The sequence below is a fragment of the Pagrus major genome, chromosome 8 (assembly GCF_040436345.1).
Source record: "Pagrus major chromosome 8, Pma_NU_1.0".
NCBI lineage: Eukaryota > Metazoa > Chordata > Actinopteri > Spariformes > Sparidae > Pagrus > Pagrus major.
Window position 1 is genome coordinate 15,360,531 of NC_133222.1, and position 19,385 is coordinate 15,379,915.

Below are 19,385 nucleotides of genomic sequence, written 5' to 3' on the forward strand. Positions count from 1 at the left end.
ACTGAGATGCAAGTTGAGCAGGCGGGGCTGTTCCCTTCATGCTGTGCTTATAAACCTCTGGCTGCTCCCCCTCTGCTGATTTTCACCAGGAACAATCACTCTGGTCTGTCGGCAAGTCGGTAAGTTTAATGATGATGATATGTAATGCTGTCTTATAACTTGCAGATAAAGTAGGATGTTTTATTTTTGTTAAGAAAATGATTTAGAGGTGGAATAATTGGAGATGTGTAGTCAGACTTGAGAAGATGATGCCTGCTAAAACTGTGCTAATCTCTATAGATAATCATTTAATTTCATGACAAGGTAGGTGTATAGCTCATTAACAAGGCTTCCACTTAACCAGCTGGTTTAGATTAAGAAGAGATCTAACTACATCTTACTTATGTTACACAGATACCTAACTCCTCTACTAGGAAAGAATGTATTCATATGTAAAGCTCTCATGATCCTCTCTCATTCAAACTCATTGGACTCATTGGTTCAGCAACAGCTGGACAAGATGGCATGACATTGTTTATTATCTGGACAAAAGCTATAAATACTGGCAACTCAGTAAATATTTTATTTGCTTTAGATGTGTATTTTACCCAAAATACTCTCCCACAACAGAAATTTGATTGTACTTTATGTTTATCCAAATACTCTACAGTACATTAAAATGTTGAACTTGATTTAAAGCAATAAAGATAAAACAAAAAGACAGTTCCTTTGAGTGGAGGGTCATCCAGTTAACTCCTCAGGAGATTCTTGGAAAGTTGGAACTATAACCCTGATATAATTAAGTATATTTCTGCAGGAGGATCAGAATTAAAAGGCATGAAATGGTATTAGAAGGGAGGATCTGCATTGCTCTAACAGGGGATGACAGAGAAGTGGCAAATTTCTCATTCCCCTTTCATGCAGTAATCGTAAGCTGGAACATGTGAATTTTGTTAGTGTATACTTTGCAAATCGGTGACTTGCATCTGCTCTGTCCACCACAGCCGTGAATACTGTAATTTGACTTTAGTTTCTGTCACTTATACACTGAGCAGACGTCTGGCTGTGGAAAAGCTGTTTGCAGTTGTTGACATGCCAAAGTCAGACTCCTATTCCTTAGATGGTATTGCAGATAAAGGCTACAACCACATGGGGTTCTGAGTGTGTGAGTTTATGACCATGGGCTCATCTCTTTGGAAACTGGAAACGTGTTCAAGAGCATCCTCTCCCATTCTTGTTTCCTAAAATCATGAAAGTGAAAACAGCTGCAATGAAATATTTGTGCACCCTTTGCAAGAAGAAGAGTTCACAGATTTGTGTTTAATGACATGTTAAGCTGTGGCTGTGATGGTAGTTACATGGTTAGAACTGTTTAAAAGTCCCCATTAGGAAATAGTTTCTGAATCAGATTTGCCAAATGAAAGGAGAGAAGGCTGTCTGCTCTCTGGTTGTACAGGTGGGACACTTTAAATAGGAGAGGAAATGGTTTTCCACATGAGCAAATTACAGGAGGGGTAGAGGTGAGCGTTAGTGGCTCTGACATTAATGGACTCATTCATCAGCAATCAGTCTGCCATCAAGTCTACTTAGATGTGAGGAGAAATAACATTCCTTGCATCAATACTGGAGGGACTTAAAAGCAGGGTTTATTTGATTAATAACCAGCTGTTCCCACTCTTTAAAACTTCTATTATTATAAAATCAGCAACATAGTTTCCTTTTAATGACAGTAACAATGACAATCAGCCTTCCGCTTGTCCTTTCTGCCTTCCAGCAGCATTATGGAAAAGTGATTAATAGCAGTCACAATGTAAATAAGTTATTCTTGGATTGCCACTTTGTACAGCAGCAGGTATTTCCTAGAATAAACCATGCTCACTGTCCATGGCCTTGCACTTTGCCAAGCTGGGACACTACAACTAACACTGCCTGTGTACTTCCTTAAAAGGAGGCCAAGTACACCATCTCAGCTGATGGGATACAGAAGAGGGAGTGCACATAGCTGCATCAATTTCCATTGAATACAGTCGAGGAGGAAACTGTAACTCAGCTTTGGATTTGGATCAATTTAGACTCCTGTGTCACCAGCCATTTTATTCCAGTTTCATTGATCACTCACACTAAGTTGTTGTCATGTTCAAGCAAGCAACAATTTCTACTTCTTTTGTAAACCTGTCGGTTGATGATGGATTCCTTGTGTCATACAGAGCTCTTAGTGAAGAGCTGAAGAGCTTAAAAATCTCCACTTTACCGGTCAGTGGTTATTGTTCACAAAACAACACACACTCCTTTTCACCCAAACTGTACACAAACATTTTAACGAGCAGCAGGAAAGGTCACCGCTACAGTATGTTGTGGCTTGTAAACTGTGTGGAATTTGTATCTTGGTCAGTGACTTTTTCATACATGACCATGTTTGGACATGTGGAGTAAGAAGCTGCAGCTTCTTGATTGATTGCAAACGCCTCTCAGGCAACTGTTTATTCTATAAGTGCTTTGGAGCACTTTCTTTATCTTTAAACAAGAGCCTGGTCTGTTTGTAGGCTGTTGAGTTATCTGAGGACATACATGTATATTATGTATATTTAGCTGATGCTGTAATTCAGTCTTCAGTATTTCTTCTATTGATTGGAATGTCAGAGGTTTACACCATCCCTCTCGATCTGATTGATCTGATTCATTCATCAGTCTCTTCCGGCTGAAGTACATGAGACATTTTTATTCTGATTCTGATTACGAGTGGAATATTAGGTTCCATGTAAACGTAGCTAATGTCAGTTAAACTGCAACTGCTTTGGAGCTGCGGCAGCTTAGCACAGTTTTCTTATTGTCTTGTTTTGTTACAGATTGTACTGGAATGATTACAAGAGAGTGTGTGTGTGAGAGAGAGCTGTAATATCCAGCTGCCTGCATGTCTTTCCTGATTAAAGATGTTAGGTCTACTGTAATTTGCCAAACCAAACGTAAATCATGCATTAGGAACAGTCTTTAAAACAACATCATGCTTTCCTCTGCTTTCTTTTGATGTCTGATAAATACATTGGTAATTACAAAGTCAGACAATACAAATAGCACATGTTGTGTACTTAATGCTAGGATGAACAGAGACACAAAGAAGGACCCAGCAATTGATGTAATTATGGGACTTTTAGTGGAAGGCTTTTAACTTTTGTATCGTCAGGCACTATCTTGAGGAATTCTTAGGCTAAAGTTAGAAACAAAGGATGAAAATTTGGTCTTACTGTGATTTTCTGTGATTGCTCCCAAAAAGGGAAGTGTTTTTTTAAAGCACATCATTAATCCATGCCTCCAAAATGAGTCACTGCCAAAGTATGAACTGTACTTATTCTTTCACGTCACTCTATTAACACATAATATATTCAGTAGTTTCTTCCCTAAAATGCCAGAAAACTTTTCATGCTTTTTGTAGACTCCCTGAACCTGCTGGAAGCATGGTCCTTCTTTCCCCTTCTACTTTGCAGCTGGGGCCATTATTGCTCCTGAATGTTCTCCCAGTCTAATCTCAGTACAAAATGACTACAGATTTGAATAAGAAGGCTTTGTAGATAAAATACTCACAGACCAATGTCATCTTTTGACGATATGTTTCTCTACCAGCTGCAGCTGATGCTTGAATGTAAAAGAGTGCTCCCTCCGGTTCCGAATACTCTATTGTCTACATGCTGTAGCTTATATTGTAGTTATCAGGTTTAATATGTGCTATATTTAGCTCCTGTGTGTATAGATTTGAACTATCAATGTAGCAGCATGACCTGGCAGAGGTTACATGACAGCTGCAAAATAATTTTCAAGGGTGAAAACCAATGGTATGATTTTACATGTTCAGTGTAGTGATGTTTAATGTCCACAACGACCTCTATAGTCTCCCTTAACCCAACTTTCGAGAAGAGGGGATCGGAAGTGCAAAAATGCTAACTCATCTCTGGGCTTTATGACTCATTCCTGCAGCAGTCTATTAAAGCTTGTTCTAGTATAGATAGCTTGCTGTGGAAATCCTAAATATAAATGTTGTGATTAGACATTTGACAGAATGTACACACAGCTACTTTTTCCAGTCTACCTCACTGTCACATTGGTGTCAGGCAATTAGATGCAGCCAGCAGAAAGCGAGAATTGTTTCCTTGTCACTGCCCTTCTCCTCTTGTGACAGTTGCAAAACATCTATATGAATATGCATGAGCTGTATCTGGTGAGCGCTGGGGGAAGCACTTCGCCATTGGTAAGCCAATGACGTGCTTCCATTTGCATGAGAGCAGAGTGACCGTGCAGAGGTAGAGAATGAGGAACCTCACCAGCTTTTGATCCTATCAGCATGGCACAAAAAGGAGAACTCACCCAGATGAGACAAACTAGTTACAGATGTATGAATTAGAATCTGTCCTGGGCATCATGTGGGAGTGATTTGTGAACTTGATTCCACCTCTTGACAGAAAGACCATAACAGCCTATAACAAGCTGTCTCGTATAAATGAGGAGATTACCAGAATCTCGTGCAGTTAAAGAGTTTGGGGCTTTGAGGGACTGTTTCCGTGTCATGGGCAGGTACAGGCAGACATTTCTGTCTAAACTAAAATGATCGGTGGGGACTTTATATTTGGACTATTTCAGTGCTAAAGCAGGTATAATTCACTGCTCACAACACACCTCTAATCCATACAAATCAACTGTCTGGTGACTGATGGGACGGCTGTTTGGGGCACCCACATTCGTGAACAAAGTGGGGGATGGAAAGGCATTCACCTCTAGCTGCCAGAGTGGTGGCTTTTTACACTCTACAAATGCAGAATTTCCCCGGCCCTGCTGGACCTGGGCCAATCCAAACAGGCCTGGATCATGACTCTGACATGTCTGCAAGCTGTTAGCCTGCAGGTCAGTCAGTCTTTGTCTGCTGCTCCGTAGGGTCCATAATGCTCTAGCTCCTGGCTGAGAAACAGACCCGCTTTTGTCATTCCCAGACTTTAATTGGTCCCATATAAGAACAGCTATGAGGGCGTGATGGATAACAGTAAGTCTCATGTTTGACTGGGAGAGGAGTTATGTTGCATGTAAGGGTTCACCCATTATATTAGAGCTGGAAAGCAAGACTTTCAATTTTGAAGTGTAATGCTTTTATAGGAGCTGTGGCTGATGACGAAAATGAGGTTGCTAATAAAGAAAATGCTGATGATGACACAGACAAAGACACAAGGTGCCCCTGACATGATGACTGATGCACACACTATACAGGAGACCAGGGATAACATAGCTGGAATACCTCCAATGCCATCACTGTGAAGGATGTGAAGGTTGTTGGGATGAGGATTGAGTCATGGTGCTGTTGTAGACACCATCCTAGCAGTTACATAAGTCATGCTCAATGACAATGCTGACATGCTGCTGGTGAGGCGGTATGATCAGACCATCTTAGTTTAGGGTGTTAGCATGCTGCTCGATTTAAATCTGTAACGGCCCAGACACACCAAACCAACATAAAAGAACTAGTGGCGACAAAGACTGGCCGATGTGTCGCCTAACGTCACTTGTGTCTCGGCTACGAATCTGCACTTGAACACACTGCTAGACTATAGCTGAGGGCCCTGCTAACGTAAGTCTTGGGACTGCGGAAAATAGTTGTTTTTTCACCACTTTCACTTTATATCGACTCTTCTAATCGAGAATTTGCCTGATAAAAAGTTGCAAATGGCACTGGCAAAGAGGTGGAAGAGAAAATTAAGAAGAAACTGCACTAAAGCAACAGGCTTAAGGGACTTTCCCTTTCTTTTTTAATTTCTCTTCTCTTGCACTGATTTGCTTAGCTGAACAGCCAATCAGAGTGATTTCTCTCACAGACAGGCTCTGCCGCCAATTCTCCATGCTCAATCAGCCAAAAAGCTGCCGACAAGGGCCGACTACTGCCAACAGTGTGGGACACACCGCAACAACTTGGGCCACAGGAAAATGTTGGGTATGTCTGGGCCCTAAGACCTAGCGGCACTGGATGAAATGTCACACTTTTCATGCTACCAAATATCATAGAAATCCATCCAAAATACATTTCTTTCAAAACCAAAAAGCATATGGTGGCTCTAGAGTTAAAAATCAGGGGATCATCAGGGGAGCCATAAATGTCTGGACAAACATTCGTCCTAATCAGTCTAGTAGATGTTGAGATATGTCACAGAATAAGTGAAAGCTCATTGACCACTGATGGTCAGGCGATCGCCAACATTGATAGGATATACATTCATGCATGCCTGTACCAAAGTTCATGGCAATGATAGTTGTGGCAGTGGTAGTCGTTGAGCTAAATCAGTCAAGACGGATCGACTGACCAACATCTGTGGACCTATGATGCTAGGAGGCTAAATAATTCACTCAGTATATTCTCGTTTTTTCCCCCTATTTTTTTCCAGCTCTTTATTCCAGCTCTCTACAGATCGTTATGTTTTGTACATTAGCAACAGCCGCCTCTCCAGACCTGTACAAATGTTTTGTCCAATGTGTGGGTTTCAATAAAATCACTTTCCTGTTTTCCAGGGAAATGATGTGTAGAAGAGTGTCATTCTTTTCCAAGAAAGCTCTCAACTGTCTTCTCACACATGTAGTGGATGTTTTAGAAAAAGGCCTCTTCTGACCTGCTGTACTACTGTATATGGTGTCGGCCATTGTAAAAACTAAACTGTCACATCCTTGTGCTCCATTATGACTGATTGCTCACTGTTGGTGGGCTCCACTTCAGATCTGAAGATACAGATATACCTATATGACGGAATGATACTCTGCATGCACACTGCTCAATATTACATAATCTAGACTGATATCGCTGGCTGTGCTAAACTGTTTTGGACCGGTCAGGACATAAATATATTAGATTTATGTCATATCAAAGTGAGCAGATATAAAAACCTGATATAAAGAGAAGAAAGTGTGATGTCAACTCGAGTCTGTGAGCTCACGTCATCTCAATTCCCAGCATTCTTTGGTTTGTTGTTATAGAAGAAGATTGATATACGACATCTGGCCACAAAGTTTCCCCAGTCTCGTTTTCGTGTGTGTCTCTCTATAAGAGAGATGATGTCAGGAAATTGTAACAGACTATTCGGTCCTGGACTCACAGACTCACAACTGTCTTTAGACTTATATTCAGTGTATTAAGAGAACCACCAACAGAAAAAATCACAGCCTGACTAAATTAGAGGTAATGTTTTCTTGATCAGGATGACCCAACTATTGATTGGGTCATCCTGACCCGTGTGTTGCCAGACTACTACTCCTGTTTAGGGATGAGCTGTTGGATGCCATTTTATGTTACAGTGTTGTTTGAGGGTGTCATGTCTCATCAGCACTAAGGTCATGTTCTTGTTTTTCCCTCGTTCTGTCAGTTCTGTTTCCTGTTTTGTTTTGGTGTCCAACTCTCCTCTTGTTTCAGTTCCCCTTCCTGCCCTTGTGTGTTTCCTACCATTGTGATTGTCTGCCCCTCCCTGATGTGTTTCACCTGTGCACAATTATCCCCACCTCCTTTGTGTATTCAGTCTGCTTGCTGCCTGTCAGCATCTCTGCCAGTTCATCTTTGTCTTTATTGCAACGCTTTAGCATTCTCAGATCCTGCTTTTTGAACCTGACTTTGCCTCTGCCTAGCCCCTTTTTGTGAATGTTTGCTATGCTGACTGATTGTGAGCTTAGTTCAGCACATGGATGGAGCAGCTGTGGTCTAAACAAATTTCTCAATTGGCGAGAGTTATAATGAACCTTGTGCTCATTAAAACATTATAAAAGTTTGTGATGAACATGTGTGGTACAACATTACAGATTGTGGCCCTAAAACACTAAGTATTATTTGGCCGAAAGGTTAGAGAAGTGAGCTTGTGATGCCAATGGTCTCCAGTTCAAATCCTCTGACAGGCAGGATGAATCTGGGTGGGGAAAGTGAAATGCAGTGCTTGCCCCTCCCTTATTACCACCACTGAAGTGTGATCAGGGCGTTCCTGAAAAATAGAGCTTTGGTTTCAGTGAACAATGAGCATATCTCAACAGTGAATTCATTTTAAATTTTTATGTGGTAAACATGTAGAAAAAAAATAGTTTAGTTTAATCAACAGTTTTCTTTGACACGTTCTCCAGTGATGGTGCCAAACAATGTGAAGTCACAATTCATGCAGAGATATAACAAAGGAAATGGATCCATTTACAATTCAGAACTATTTCGTAGTCACTGACTACTGCTATAAAGGTATGGGTTTGATGGATTGCACTGAAATAGGTAATCCATAGATCAAAAGTGAACAAAAGGAAAACTTGAGATTTATTTTCATTGGATTTTCTGAGCCATTATGTCTGTAATTGCTGGTTTGTTGGTTTCATTTTTCTTCTTCCTCTGAATGGGACAGAATTACGAACCTTCCTCACATCACACCTCAGAGTTATTCTGTACTTTCACACTGCAGTGCACTGTGTGTGTTGGCTAGAGTTACTGGCAGACTTTGTACAAAAGATCACTTTTAAACAAGGTGGTCAAACGATGCCTTGTAAAGATCATTTGATAAAGGGCTTTTATTGGCAGTGGTCTGGAATTGGCACTCAAGGCTAAAGGTGGTAACACAGCACTACTAAAACTGTTTTATGGCCATAGACAAATGATCTGGCTAAGTCCTCAGTCATAGAAGTTGTTAACACTCAATTCATTCTCATATTTTATCTACCAACACTCAAGATTATGCATTACATTTCTTGCTATAGCCAGTATAGCCAGACAGTGACTTGGCACAGGATCTCGTGGTCTAAGCTACAAAGCTTTGGGAAATTACTCCCTACTGTACCAGTGCAAGCAAAAATACAGATTTATTATTACCTAATTAGAGACTTTAAATTGCACTCTAAATGGTAGACTATATACTTTGGCAGCCTTATACTAGAATTATCATTTTATCTATAATGGAGGAGCTGCAACAAATTTTACTTTCACACTTCATCATGTGTGATGTCATGGAGTTTCAGTAGACCTGCACTAAAGGAGAGTAGAGGGAGTTTAAAGGGTTCACTGATTATAAAGATGAATGAGGAGTGCTTTGCTCAGGGATAGGACATCTGTCCAGTCTATACAATCCAAATAAAGCTGTACTGTAAATTGACCTGCTGAGTGGATATTTAGGCCTCCATCTCCATTCAAGTTAATGCAGTTAACGTTTCTGCAAACCACAGAATTCAAATATGTTTGTGTCATGGCTAAGTACCATATTGAAGTGTGAAACCACTGGATTACATTTAAGCACAACATCAGTCATGTTTGTGGCAACAAAAGTACTCGTGACACTTCCAGCCAGGTGACCAAAACAGGCCAAACTATGATGTTTTCTTGACTGTAACCGAGTTTTTTTTGTGCCTAAACCTAACCAGATCATGAGCAGACCGTTGTGACAAGAGGAAAATAGAAATCGAACCTAAAGAAATGTGAAGTTACAACATAAAGATATGAAGAGCTTTAACTTATCAGTGGTTTTGCAGAAACTGACTTTGCCAACATTTATTCTGGCAACTGGTGACAACCAACAATTAACTTGATAAAGTTGCAGAGAATAGAGATAATTAAATCTCTTTTTTCTTGATTATCATTGTCCCTCTGTGGCATTTTTTCAAGAGAAAGAGGCAGTTAGATAATTTTCCAAGAACTTAATGACTTTCCAAAAAGCCAGAGTCTTTCTCACAAGTCATCTCGATCTTCCAAACACAAGGGAAAACAAATATTAACCAGTTTTTGTTTTTCTCATAAAAATTATACCCAGATTCCTCTGTTGTCTCAAATTCTGCCAGTCAACCAGATGCTGTAGATTATCATAGACTACTTTGGCTGTCTTTAACAATACATCCAATGGTTTTGAGCATGTAAAAAACTGATTTCATTTGGGTTAATCACCAAACATTTCTTTGACACTAAGTGCTAGAGATGCAGCCTTAGAGACACCCAAATCTATCCATCTCACTCCTCTCTAGAATCCATTATAGGCAGGGACTGATAATAGTTGATGTATGTGTACGATAATCTGGCCAGTGGAGCTGAGCAAAGACTGCCCCGACAGGTTGCTTAAATGGTTTATCAGTCATTAAGATCAGTGAGATCATTTAGGCTCGATTTAACATTTGGTGGCACACAAATTGGCCTCTCAGGGACCAGGCTGAAGAGTAGGAGAAAGTCAGTGGAGGAGGTAAGGATAGGTACACCTTCAGTGGAGTAATAAGGAATAAAAAACTGACAAGCATAAAACAAGACAGACCAAGAGAAACCGAATGAAAGAATCTGAAGTCAGAGATCAGGGAGGGGAAAGTGAGACATGGGGAGAGAGCAGGAGTCAGGTTGAGGAGGAGGAGGGAGGTTGAGAGCGAAAGAGAGGGGAGCAGAGAGGCAGGCTTTGCCTTTTCTGGTAGTTAAAGTTGCTGAAAGAACAAGCAGGAATTCTTTGTGCTGCAGAAGGGCCGAGATATAAACCAGACTGTAGAAGTTGATATATGAAGAGAGAGGAGACGCTGCTGTTCATGGACTAAACTTCAGCTACTGCTCAGGTATTGTAAACCAACAGGCACCTTAGTTCTTTATGTTTCTGTCCATGTCATGAAGCTGTGTTGTGTGGTCCCCTATACTTTCACATGTTACATCATTTTTTTTGTCAATTTAGCACCTTTCCTTCTTCATAGAGAGGGTCTGTAACTTAGTAATAAACCTTACAAAGGTGGGGCATTACCATGATGACGAAACAAGATTCATCCTATGTTTTATATTTTTATATATAATTTATATGGCCTATATTTTCTCTCTCTTTCCAAGCATATGTTTCTCCTTGTGAAACACAGTTGATCAAGTATGCAGTCTGATTGACCACCTGATTGTACTGACACATGATCCGATATCACATGCGTGTCTTTCAGTGAAAAAGTGAGGAGAATCTTTTGGGCATCATGGATGATGACTTCGACCGCCGCATGGAGCTGAGGAGGCAGAGGAGAGAGCAGATGCGCCTTGAGGCTGAAACGTGAGTGAACCCTCTGAGAACATATAAAATGTGAAAACATGCACACAAGCACACATTTAAGGACATGCACACCCCAAAACACCAGTTAAATTTAGTAAAGAATTGCACAAAAAGTGTCATTAGGTCACAACTCAGAAAAAGCAAACCTGATACATTCTCAGCTTCAGGACACCATGTTTGATCAGCAGGGGGTAAGAGCCCCTAATATTATAAACCACATGTGCAGCATAAGTCATTAGACACCCGCTGCTCATATGGAAGTCCCAGCTATACTGTGCAGTGTGGAGAAAAAGCTGTGTTTTTGACATCTTAGAGGTGTTCACGGTGTTTCTTCTTCGTCTTCTAATGATCCATCAGTCATGCAGTGTCTTGGAGACAGATGTTCAGTGATCAAAGCTCACTGTGTGTATTTGTGTATGTGTCTGTCTTTGGGTTTACGCATTTTTGCATGAGGGAGTCGAGCCGACAGGACTTGGTTGCCGCTCAGGCGATGACGGCTTAATGATCTCCACTGCCTTTTTTCGCTCATTAGGGAGTCGGTTGTCTGTGCTGCTGTTTGGATTTGTCTCTCGCTCTCTGTCGTCTCCCTTCCACTCTCTTTCTGCTCACATAAATATTACAGTATCCTTAAAGAGATATTTTGCTGACATCAGCTCTAGTCATAAAATGTTCACTTGTGAGTAGAAACGTGCAGGTTTGACTCCTTAAGCTGTATCTTATAATAAGGACAAAAAGGAAAATGATCCACAGAGATATAAAGGAATGCAGCTCAGTGTCAATACATGTAGTTCAGGATCCACATTAGTTTCACAGAAGTACAATGTAAACCAAACAAACTACAATCTGATTCAAAACCCTGGATGCCTCATGGGACTTCATGACCCCAAGTAAAGTGGAAACAAACTGATTAATTAGCTCAAAAGCTAAGCTAGACACCTGTAATAAGGATCAAACATTGAAATGGTATTTTTTTTTTACTACAGAGCCTGCAGACACTAAACTCGATACTAACCAAAGAAACATGAATTGGATTTGATGTTTTTAAGCTGTTTCTTAAGCGAAGAGATTATTGAAACCTGGGGAAATAAACACTGAAGATTTACATCTTCAGCGTGAGTAAATAGGCTTTGAGTGTGTGGCCACCACAGACCGGGTGGGAAAGTATTGACAGACAGATGCACACACGGTTGTTTTATGTCTTTTCATTTGCTTTGTTAAAAATATAGAATATCATCAGCTTTACCTTTTAAGGTTCATAGTGAAATTTCAATCAATCACAACTCTCAACAGATTATTTTCTCCCAGTTCAGAAGTCAGTTGCTCTGGTATCAGATGTCCTATCAGAGCTGCAGTGAAAAAAAGGCGTTCCAAACAATTTTCTCACAGTCCTTGCAGCCAGCTCTGCCAGCAGTGCCAACCCTCGACCCTCCCAGCTCCTCTCTGCAGCCCGAGGAAACGCTGCAGACACTGGAATGTTTTGACTGCCATTCTTACTTCAGCACAAGACAGCCTGCTCTGAATGCTTCTGTCAGTTTTAGTTAGTCTCCTTACCTTCATCTCACTCTGTGTTTCCTGTCAGCCAAGAAACTCTCATCACACATCCGTCCATTTATTATGTTTTTATGTCCCTCATGGTCGGCCTTCTGGAAATGTAACTAACATTTTGACAGCACTCTCGCAGCAGGCCTCTAGCTTTGGGGTTGAATAATATCGAATTGAATTACTTCCTCATTGATTTCTTGAGGCAGCCCTTGTCATCTAGAGGAACTTTAGATAATTTCCGCTTGTTTGAATCTTTCTTTCTGTTTAGAAGACAGAGACGATTCTTGTGGTTCCCATCACCTCTGTCTCTCACAACATCTGTAAATCATTGCGTGGCGGATTCAGGAAGAGCAGAGGGAAATAATACCCGTGCTCTATCAATGAGCCATTTCAAGCTCTCTCCATGCCTCATAAAGCCTGGTAAAGCTTGGAAAGACACAGCCTGGATGTGCTCACAGTTGGATGAAGGTCAATGGCAGGATGTGAGTGAGATGGAAGGACATGAGGAAGATTTTATGTCGAGAGTTGGTGATTTGATCCTCATCTTTATCTCTTTTTCTTCCTCTTTTTTCTCTGCACTGTCTCTGTCTCTGATTAACTATGTTGCCATGGGGGTCATTCCTCTCTTCGTTTCTTTTGGACTTCAGTTTCTCCGATGTGACGATGTGATTGTGTACTTATTATTATTTCTTTCTTCTGTTGTGGCATCTCTCCTCTCCAGCAAGTCTTATGAGGTTAGCTTGAGACAGTGTGGCTTACAACAGTTCTTCACCTAAATGTGAGGGGTCATGAGATACTTCCATTACACTAAATAATGGATATATTTTAGCCTTTTTCTCGTGAAACACTGCATACTTTATTTAAAAGTTCATAACCTGAAATTTAAATTTCTGTGCCTCAACCTAAGCATGCCACAAGCACACTGTTGTGATGAGAGAGAAATAGAAAATTGAACCTAAACAAACGTGAAGTGGCAAACAAAAAGAGACATTAAGATCAAACTTATCTGTGGTTTTGCAGAAACATACTTGGTTAAAATGTATTGTGGCGATTGGGTTGATCAGCAACCACTAATTATTATGCCCTCAAAAATTTAACTATAGAGATATAACCGTAACAAAACTATAAGTGATGGCTTAACATCTGTACTCCATGGTGGAATTTCAGTTAGAAGAAGGGTTTTTTTCCCCAATAATTGTCTCATTCCACCCCAGTCAACAGAATAAATGTTGGCATTAATATGTTTCTGTATGTGTTTCAGTGGGGGTTGTACTAACGATGATGATGAAGAAGAAGCTCGGGAGCGAAGACGACGTGCAAGAGAGGAGAGGAAGAAGATGAAGGACACAGAGGAGCCTGGCACCACTGATGTGATCGACACTAACAGGTACCATTTAGACAAAATGTGTTCAACTCTGTGTGGCGTTGGGACAAACCAGGAAAACTAGAGGTAAGATTAACAAGGCAACAGTAAAGTAAACAAAGAAACAGAGACCTCCTGGCTGATATTTTGTTTACTGTCATCAGAATAGCATCTTAAATAGCTGTAGACCAGAGGCAGAAAAAAGAGCTGATGTCATTTGTTGGACAGTAGAGAGGTGTTGTCTGGTGAATTATTCTTACAGTAAGCTGGGTGGATTTACAGTTTGCTGCTCTCAGTACTTGATTATCCCCAGGTATGTTCAGGACGGACAAACTTTCAGAAGGTTTAGTGCAGCCACTGACTGTTGACTTGTCAAGCATTAAAAGTAAACTGTAATTTTAAAGTAATACACACCTGCTTTTATATGCTTACAGTGTGACGGAGACCGAGTCCAGCACGGGGGCAGGTGCTGATGACGACCAGGTTTTGCTGGATCGTCTGGCTAAGAGAGAGGAGCGAAGGCAGAAAAGGATGAAGGAGGCCATGGAGAGACAGAAGGAGCTTGACCCGACTATCAGCACCACTAATGGCACGGACGGCACGCTGGAAGAGCAGTCCACCATCAGCAGCAGCAGAGAGAGACATACAGAGGAAGAGGAGGAGGAGGAGGAGAAACCAGTCAAAGAGGAGGTGGCAGACACTGATACAAACTCCTGGAGGAAAGAGGAAGAGGAGACGAGGGAAGATGAGAAGGTGAACAGAAAGATGTCTGAAATTATTCCTGTCTTTCTTTCTTATTCGTAGTCATAAGTCTAAGTGGGTTTTTTTTCTCTTGACAGGAATCCATTGAGGAGTCAAGGACAGCAGCAACACATGAGGTACAGTGTGATCTATGGTTTCAGATTTCTGCTAACTTAATTTTGCTTCTACATAAACTGACCCAAAACTGATGTAACTTATTTTATAGGAGGAGACTGAGGAGAAGGTTGAAGCAACAGAAGAGGAGGAGCAGCCCGATATAGGAAAGAAAGATGCTGAAGAGGAAGCTGATGTTGACAAGGAGGAAGAAGAAAGGAAAAGGAAAGAAGAAGAGGAAAAACAGCAAAAAGAAATCGAAGAAAAGCTGAGGATAGAAGAGGAAGAAAAGCAAAAAAGGGAAATGGAGGAAAAGCTCAAGAAAGAGGAAGAAGAAAGGCAGCTAAAGGAGGAGGAAGAACAGAAGAAGAGGGAAGAGGAGGAAAAACAACAAAACGAAATGGAAGAGAGGCTGAGAAAAGAGGAAGCGGAAAAACAGAAAAAGGAGATGGAGGAAAAAATGAAAAAAGAAGAGGAGGAAAAACAGAAAAAGGAGATGGAGGAAAAAATGAAAAAAGAAGAGGAGGAAAAACAGAAAAGGGAGATGGAAGAGAGACAGAAGAAAGAGGAGGAGGAAAAACTCAAAAAGGAGATGGCGGAAAAGAAGAAGAAAGAAGAGGAAGAAAAACGGCGGAAAGAAATGGAAGAGAAGAAGAAGAAGGAGGAGGAGGAAAAGCAGAAGAAGAAAGAGCTGGAAGAAAAGAAGAAGAAAGAAGAGGAGGAAAAGCGGAAAAAGGAGGCTGAGGAGAAGAAGAAAAAAGAGGAGGAGGACAAGCGCAAAAAGAGAGAGATTGAAGAGAAGAAGAAGAAAGAGGAGGTATTGATGTGATTTATTGGTCTTTTCACCAACAACCACTTCAAAAACCTGGAAAACTCAAATGAAGATGCTTCTAGAAATGTCTCCATCTGGAAAATAACAGAATACAGACATGTTATTGTAACACACAATCCTGAAGATTAAGTGACACTGAAGGGCCACATTCGATTTATCCAGGCTTTGTTCATGCTTTTGGATGTATAATTTGATTTTGTCATGCGGTCACAGATCAGGGTGCAGTCACAGTGTTTATTTGCCACATGGATAAGAGAGGTGCTGGTTTGGAGGATGTCACAGTGTGATGTGTCTCGGATTGAACCAGTGTTTGATGCCTTATTTTTTACATTATGTGTTTTGACTGAGCCTGCTGTTTTCATTATTTAAATAACTTCCTTGTGTCTTCTGTTTAAAGGAGGAGAAGCCAAAGAGATTTGGTTTTAAGGAAAAGGTAAAATTGTTTCTCATTTAATACATCTAATGCATTCTTCTCTAATGTGGAAGATAAGTGAAAACATTGCTTTAATGTCTAACTTTTTCCTTCTTTCTGCAAGAGTGAACCAGCCAAACTGAACGGATCTCTCATCGAGAGTAAACTTAAGAAAGCAGAGAAGACATCAAGGTAAAGTTTTACATACTAATTCAAATATGACAGCTTGTTTAATGTTTTGTCCATTAAACTTTCTACACTACTCTCATATTTCATCTTTGCATGTACAAATTCAAATGTATTTTGAAAAGGACAAAGCTTCAGTGTGTTGAGTGCCTTAAAATTACAGTATTTCTAATGGCAGTTCCACTGGTTGCAAAAAACATCCAATTGTATGCGCTTATGAGAAAATGACCCTACTTCTCACTTGATTTATTACCTCAGTAAACAGTTTCCTCATGATTTTATGGTCTCAATCACTAGTTTCAAGTCTTCTTCAATCCAGGATGATGTTCATTTTGTAAATTATGGTCTGATTTAGAGAAACAAAGATGATAAGTATTCTTCAAGGCATGGCTAGCTTGTGACCAGGGTTATTTCAAAAATATGTTCTGATATAGTTACTAATTATCTGTAAGGAAATGTAGTCAGTAATGTAATCCAAGTATGGCAATATTAAAGCAGCAGTGTGTTTCATCCCAATTTCCACCCTCTCATCCAAATATGGTCACTTCTGGCTCCAATATCAAGGGAGGGTAACACACACCAAGGTCGTGAAAGAGAGACAGCAGACTAAAAAGTCACGTCCTAGTAACATATGTGTGAGTGCTCAGATAATTAACCTCTAACACTAGGCTGGGAACAGACAATCAATAAATGTTATACACTTTGTGTTTGAATTGAAATAGACATAAAACAAAAGTCAAGCATCAGCTTCAAATGAACCCACTCTGCTCTCATGATGAACTTCTAATCATGTTGAATCCAGCAGTGCACCTGAGGAACATCTCAGTTTGTATTTGTTCTCATTGATCATTAAATAATTGCGTGTCTTTGTGAGCAGGGACAACACTGCCTCCACCAAGGCAGAGGACTTGGAGCGACAGGAGGCCGAGCGTAAGCTGCAGGAGCTGAAGCGTCGACGAAACGATGCGGAAAGCGAGGAGCTTGAGAAGATGAAGCAGAAGCAGCAGGGCGCAGAGGCCGAGCTGGAGGAGCTGAAGAAGAAGAGAGAGGAGAGGAGGAAGATCATGGAAGAAGAGGAGAGGCAGAAGAAACAGGAGCTGGAGGACAAGAAAGCCAAAGAACAGGTGAGGATAGACTGGCATCATTTCACTTTGGTTTGATTATTTTTCATGGATCAGACAGAAAGACTCACCCTAAGATGCATCTGTTTATAACCCATGACCAAATGTGACAGAAGATTGTGGTGTTTGTAACAGGAGGAGAGGAAGAGGATGAGGGAGGAGATAGAGAAGAGGAGGGCGGAGGCTGCAGAGAAGAAGAAACAGAAGGAGGAAGAATCTCCAAAACCTGCCTTTGCTATCACTCCCAAAGGCTCCTCAAAGGTGAGTTTTGGAGGGGAGGTTCAGACATCCTCAGGGACGTTCTCAAGGATTTTATCAGTTACTTCTAGTGTAGTCATACTGGCAATTTGGGTTTTATTTTCTCAGGTTATGAAATATACATCTTTGATATTTGCACTCCAATAGAAAATGAATTTCTGTGGTGCTCATACAACGTGTCTGTTTAGAGAGAAGAGCCAGTCAGTAACTTTGGATAATCCACAGTCTTCTCATCTAACTCTCAGCTAGTACATTTCCCAAATCTCAAACTATTCCATTAGGCACTTTGACCAGCCTGACTTTAAATAGTATTACAGTGGTCGTCTTGTACTCCCATGTACTTACAGATCTGCTTATCTCCAGTTGTGAGACGTTGCCAAATAGGCTGTCATTCTTTGTTTTCCCTCTTTGGTCAAGCAAGTTGTTTTTTTCAGTTGATTTGCTGTTTCCATTTAAATTTCTGTTTGAGATTCCTCTAACATTACCCATATATTCTTAGTTGACACAAATAAACGTTGGCGTCTGTGCTGCATTCAAATATGGCTGAATAAGACCATGACTGGGTGATTTTCTTGCTGGAGTATTTTGGGAGGAATGTTGAGAGTTGTGTGTTCTCTGCTCGTACATGGGAGGTATAACTCATGTTGAGCAGCAGCACTTAGTGTGTGTGTGTGTGTGCGTGTGTGTGTGTGTGTGTCTGTGTGTGTGAGCTGCGTGTATGTGTGTATCCTGGCTCCCTGACAGCCAGTCTCTCTAGTTCAATCAGTCTGGCAGCAACCGAGTACAGAGAGAGAAACGTCCTCGGGGACAGACTGGTCTGCCTCTAAGCGAGGTCCTCATGGAGACAAGAAGGAAGCCAGGGCAGCTAGACCATGTCCAAATTTATTTGTGCATGTCAATGACAGACTGGTTTATAACCTCAGATATGCTTTTTTCTTTTACAGATTGGAGAGAAGGCAGAATTCTTGAACAAATCAGCCCAGAAAAGGTGAGCCACAAAAGGCATATTACAGTAAAATAAAATAAAGCAAAACAATACACTAAAGTCCCAAGTGTTGCTTATCCACACAGCACGCCGTCCAGAATGTCTCACACTCCAATTGTCTCCAAGATCGGCAACAGAATGGACCAGTACGCCTCCGCCCTCCAGGTGAGACTCGACAATGTTAGTCACTATCCTCTGCTGTGGTGGAAGAAGTACTCAAACCTTTATTTAAAGTTTACATATTGAAGTGTGGTTACAGGTCTTGGGAAGTAGTGCTGCATATGTGAAAAAGTAGGATAAAGCCTTTTGTGGCTCCAGAGGAAGCTGCATGTAATCTGACAAACTCAGTCACTCAGTGGCTAGGATGCATTGTGGGTAATGTAGGAACCAGGTCTTGAAATGCAGTCCACCGGTCTGCATTTCACTCCTATAACACTGTTGGACTCATTAAGGACAGTTTAAAAACAAATATCCCAAATCCTGAACCAGAGATATCTTTTTTATTCCACTTATTCTTCCTTTTCAAAACCAGGTGCCTACATTACCCACAATGCAACTTAGTCAGTGAGTTATATCGCTGGGGTCAGTTTATCAGATTGCATGCAGCTTCCTCTTTAGCCACAAAAGGCTTTATAACACTTTTTTCACATATGCAGTAGTACTCACCAAGACCTGTTAACACTTAAAAGTGTACAATTGGTAAAGTTACCCTTTAATTAAAAGTTATAACATATTAAGTCCTGCATTCCAACGAGCAATTTAAGAAAAGTATTATTTGGAAAATGTACTTAAAGTGACAAAAATAAAAGTACTAATTTTGCAAAAAAGAAA

General features: G+C 40.7%; 1 protein-coding gene across 2 annotated transcripts in view; it reads left to right on the top strand.

Annotated features, from left to right (window-relative positions):
* The first annotated feature begins 101 nt into the window (after nucleotides 1-101).
* The window catches only part of cald1b (caldesmon 1b), a 28,146-nt gene continuing 8,862 nt past the window's right edge, over nucleotides 102-19,385 (top strand). The window contains exons 1-12 of one of the 2 annotated variants that reach the window (XM_073472318.1): nucleotides 102-119; nucleotides 10,897-11,000; nucleotides 13,804-13,929; nucleotides 14,340-14,658; nucleotides 14,745-14,783; nucleotides 14,873-15,577; nucleotides 15,990-16,025; nucleotides 16,129-16,196; nucleotides 17,068-17,314; nucleotides 17,447-17,572; nucleotides 18,514-18,557; nucleotides 18,641-18,719. In XM_073472318.1, the coding sequence (XP_073328419.1) occupies nucleotides 10,927-11,000; nucleotides 13,804-13,929; nucleotides 14,340-14,658; nucleotides 14,745-14,783; nucleotides 14,873-15,577; nucleotides 15,990-16,025; nucleotides 16,129-16,196; nucleotides 17,068-17,314; nucleotides 17,447-17,572; nucleotides 18,514-18,557; nucleotides 18,641-18,719 (1,863 nt within the window). In that variant the 5' untranslated portion in view covers nucleotides 102-119; nucleotides 10,897-10,926. Of the gene's footprint in view, nucleotides 120-10,457; nucleotides 10,534-10,896; nucleotides 11,001-13,803; nucleotides 13,930-14,339; nucleotides 14,659-14,744; nucleotides 14,784-14,872; nucleotides 15,578-15,989; nucleotides 16,026-16,128; nucleotides 16,197-17,067; nucleotides 17,315-17,446; nucleotides 17,573-18,513; nucleotides 18,558-18,640; nucleotides 18,720-19,385 lie in introns of those variants that run through there. The other variant, XM_073472317.1, reaches the window with a different exon arrangement.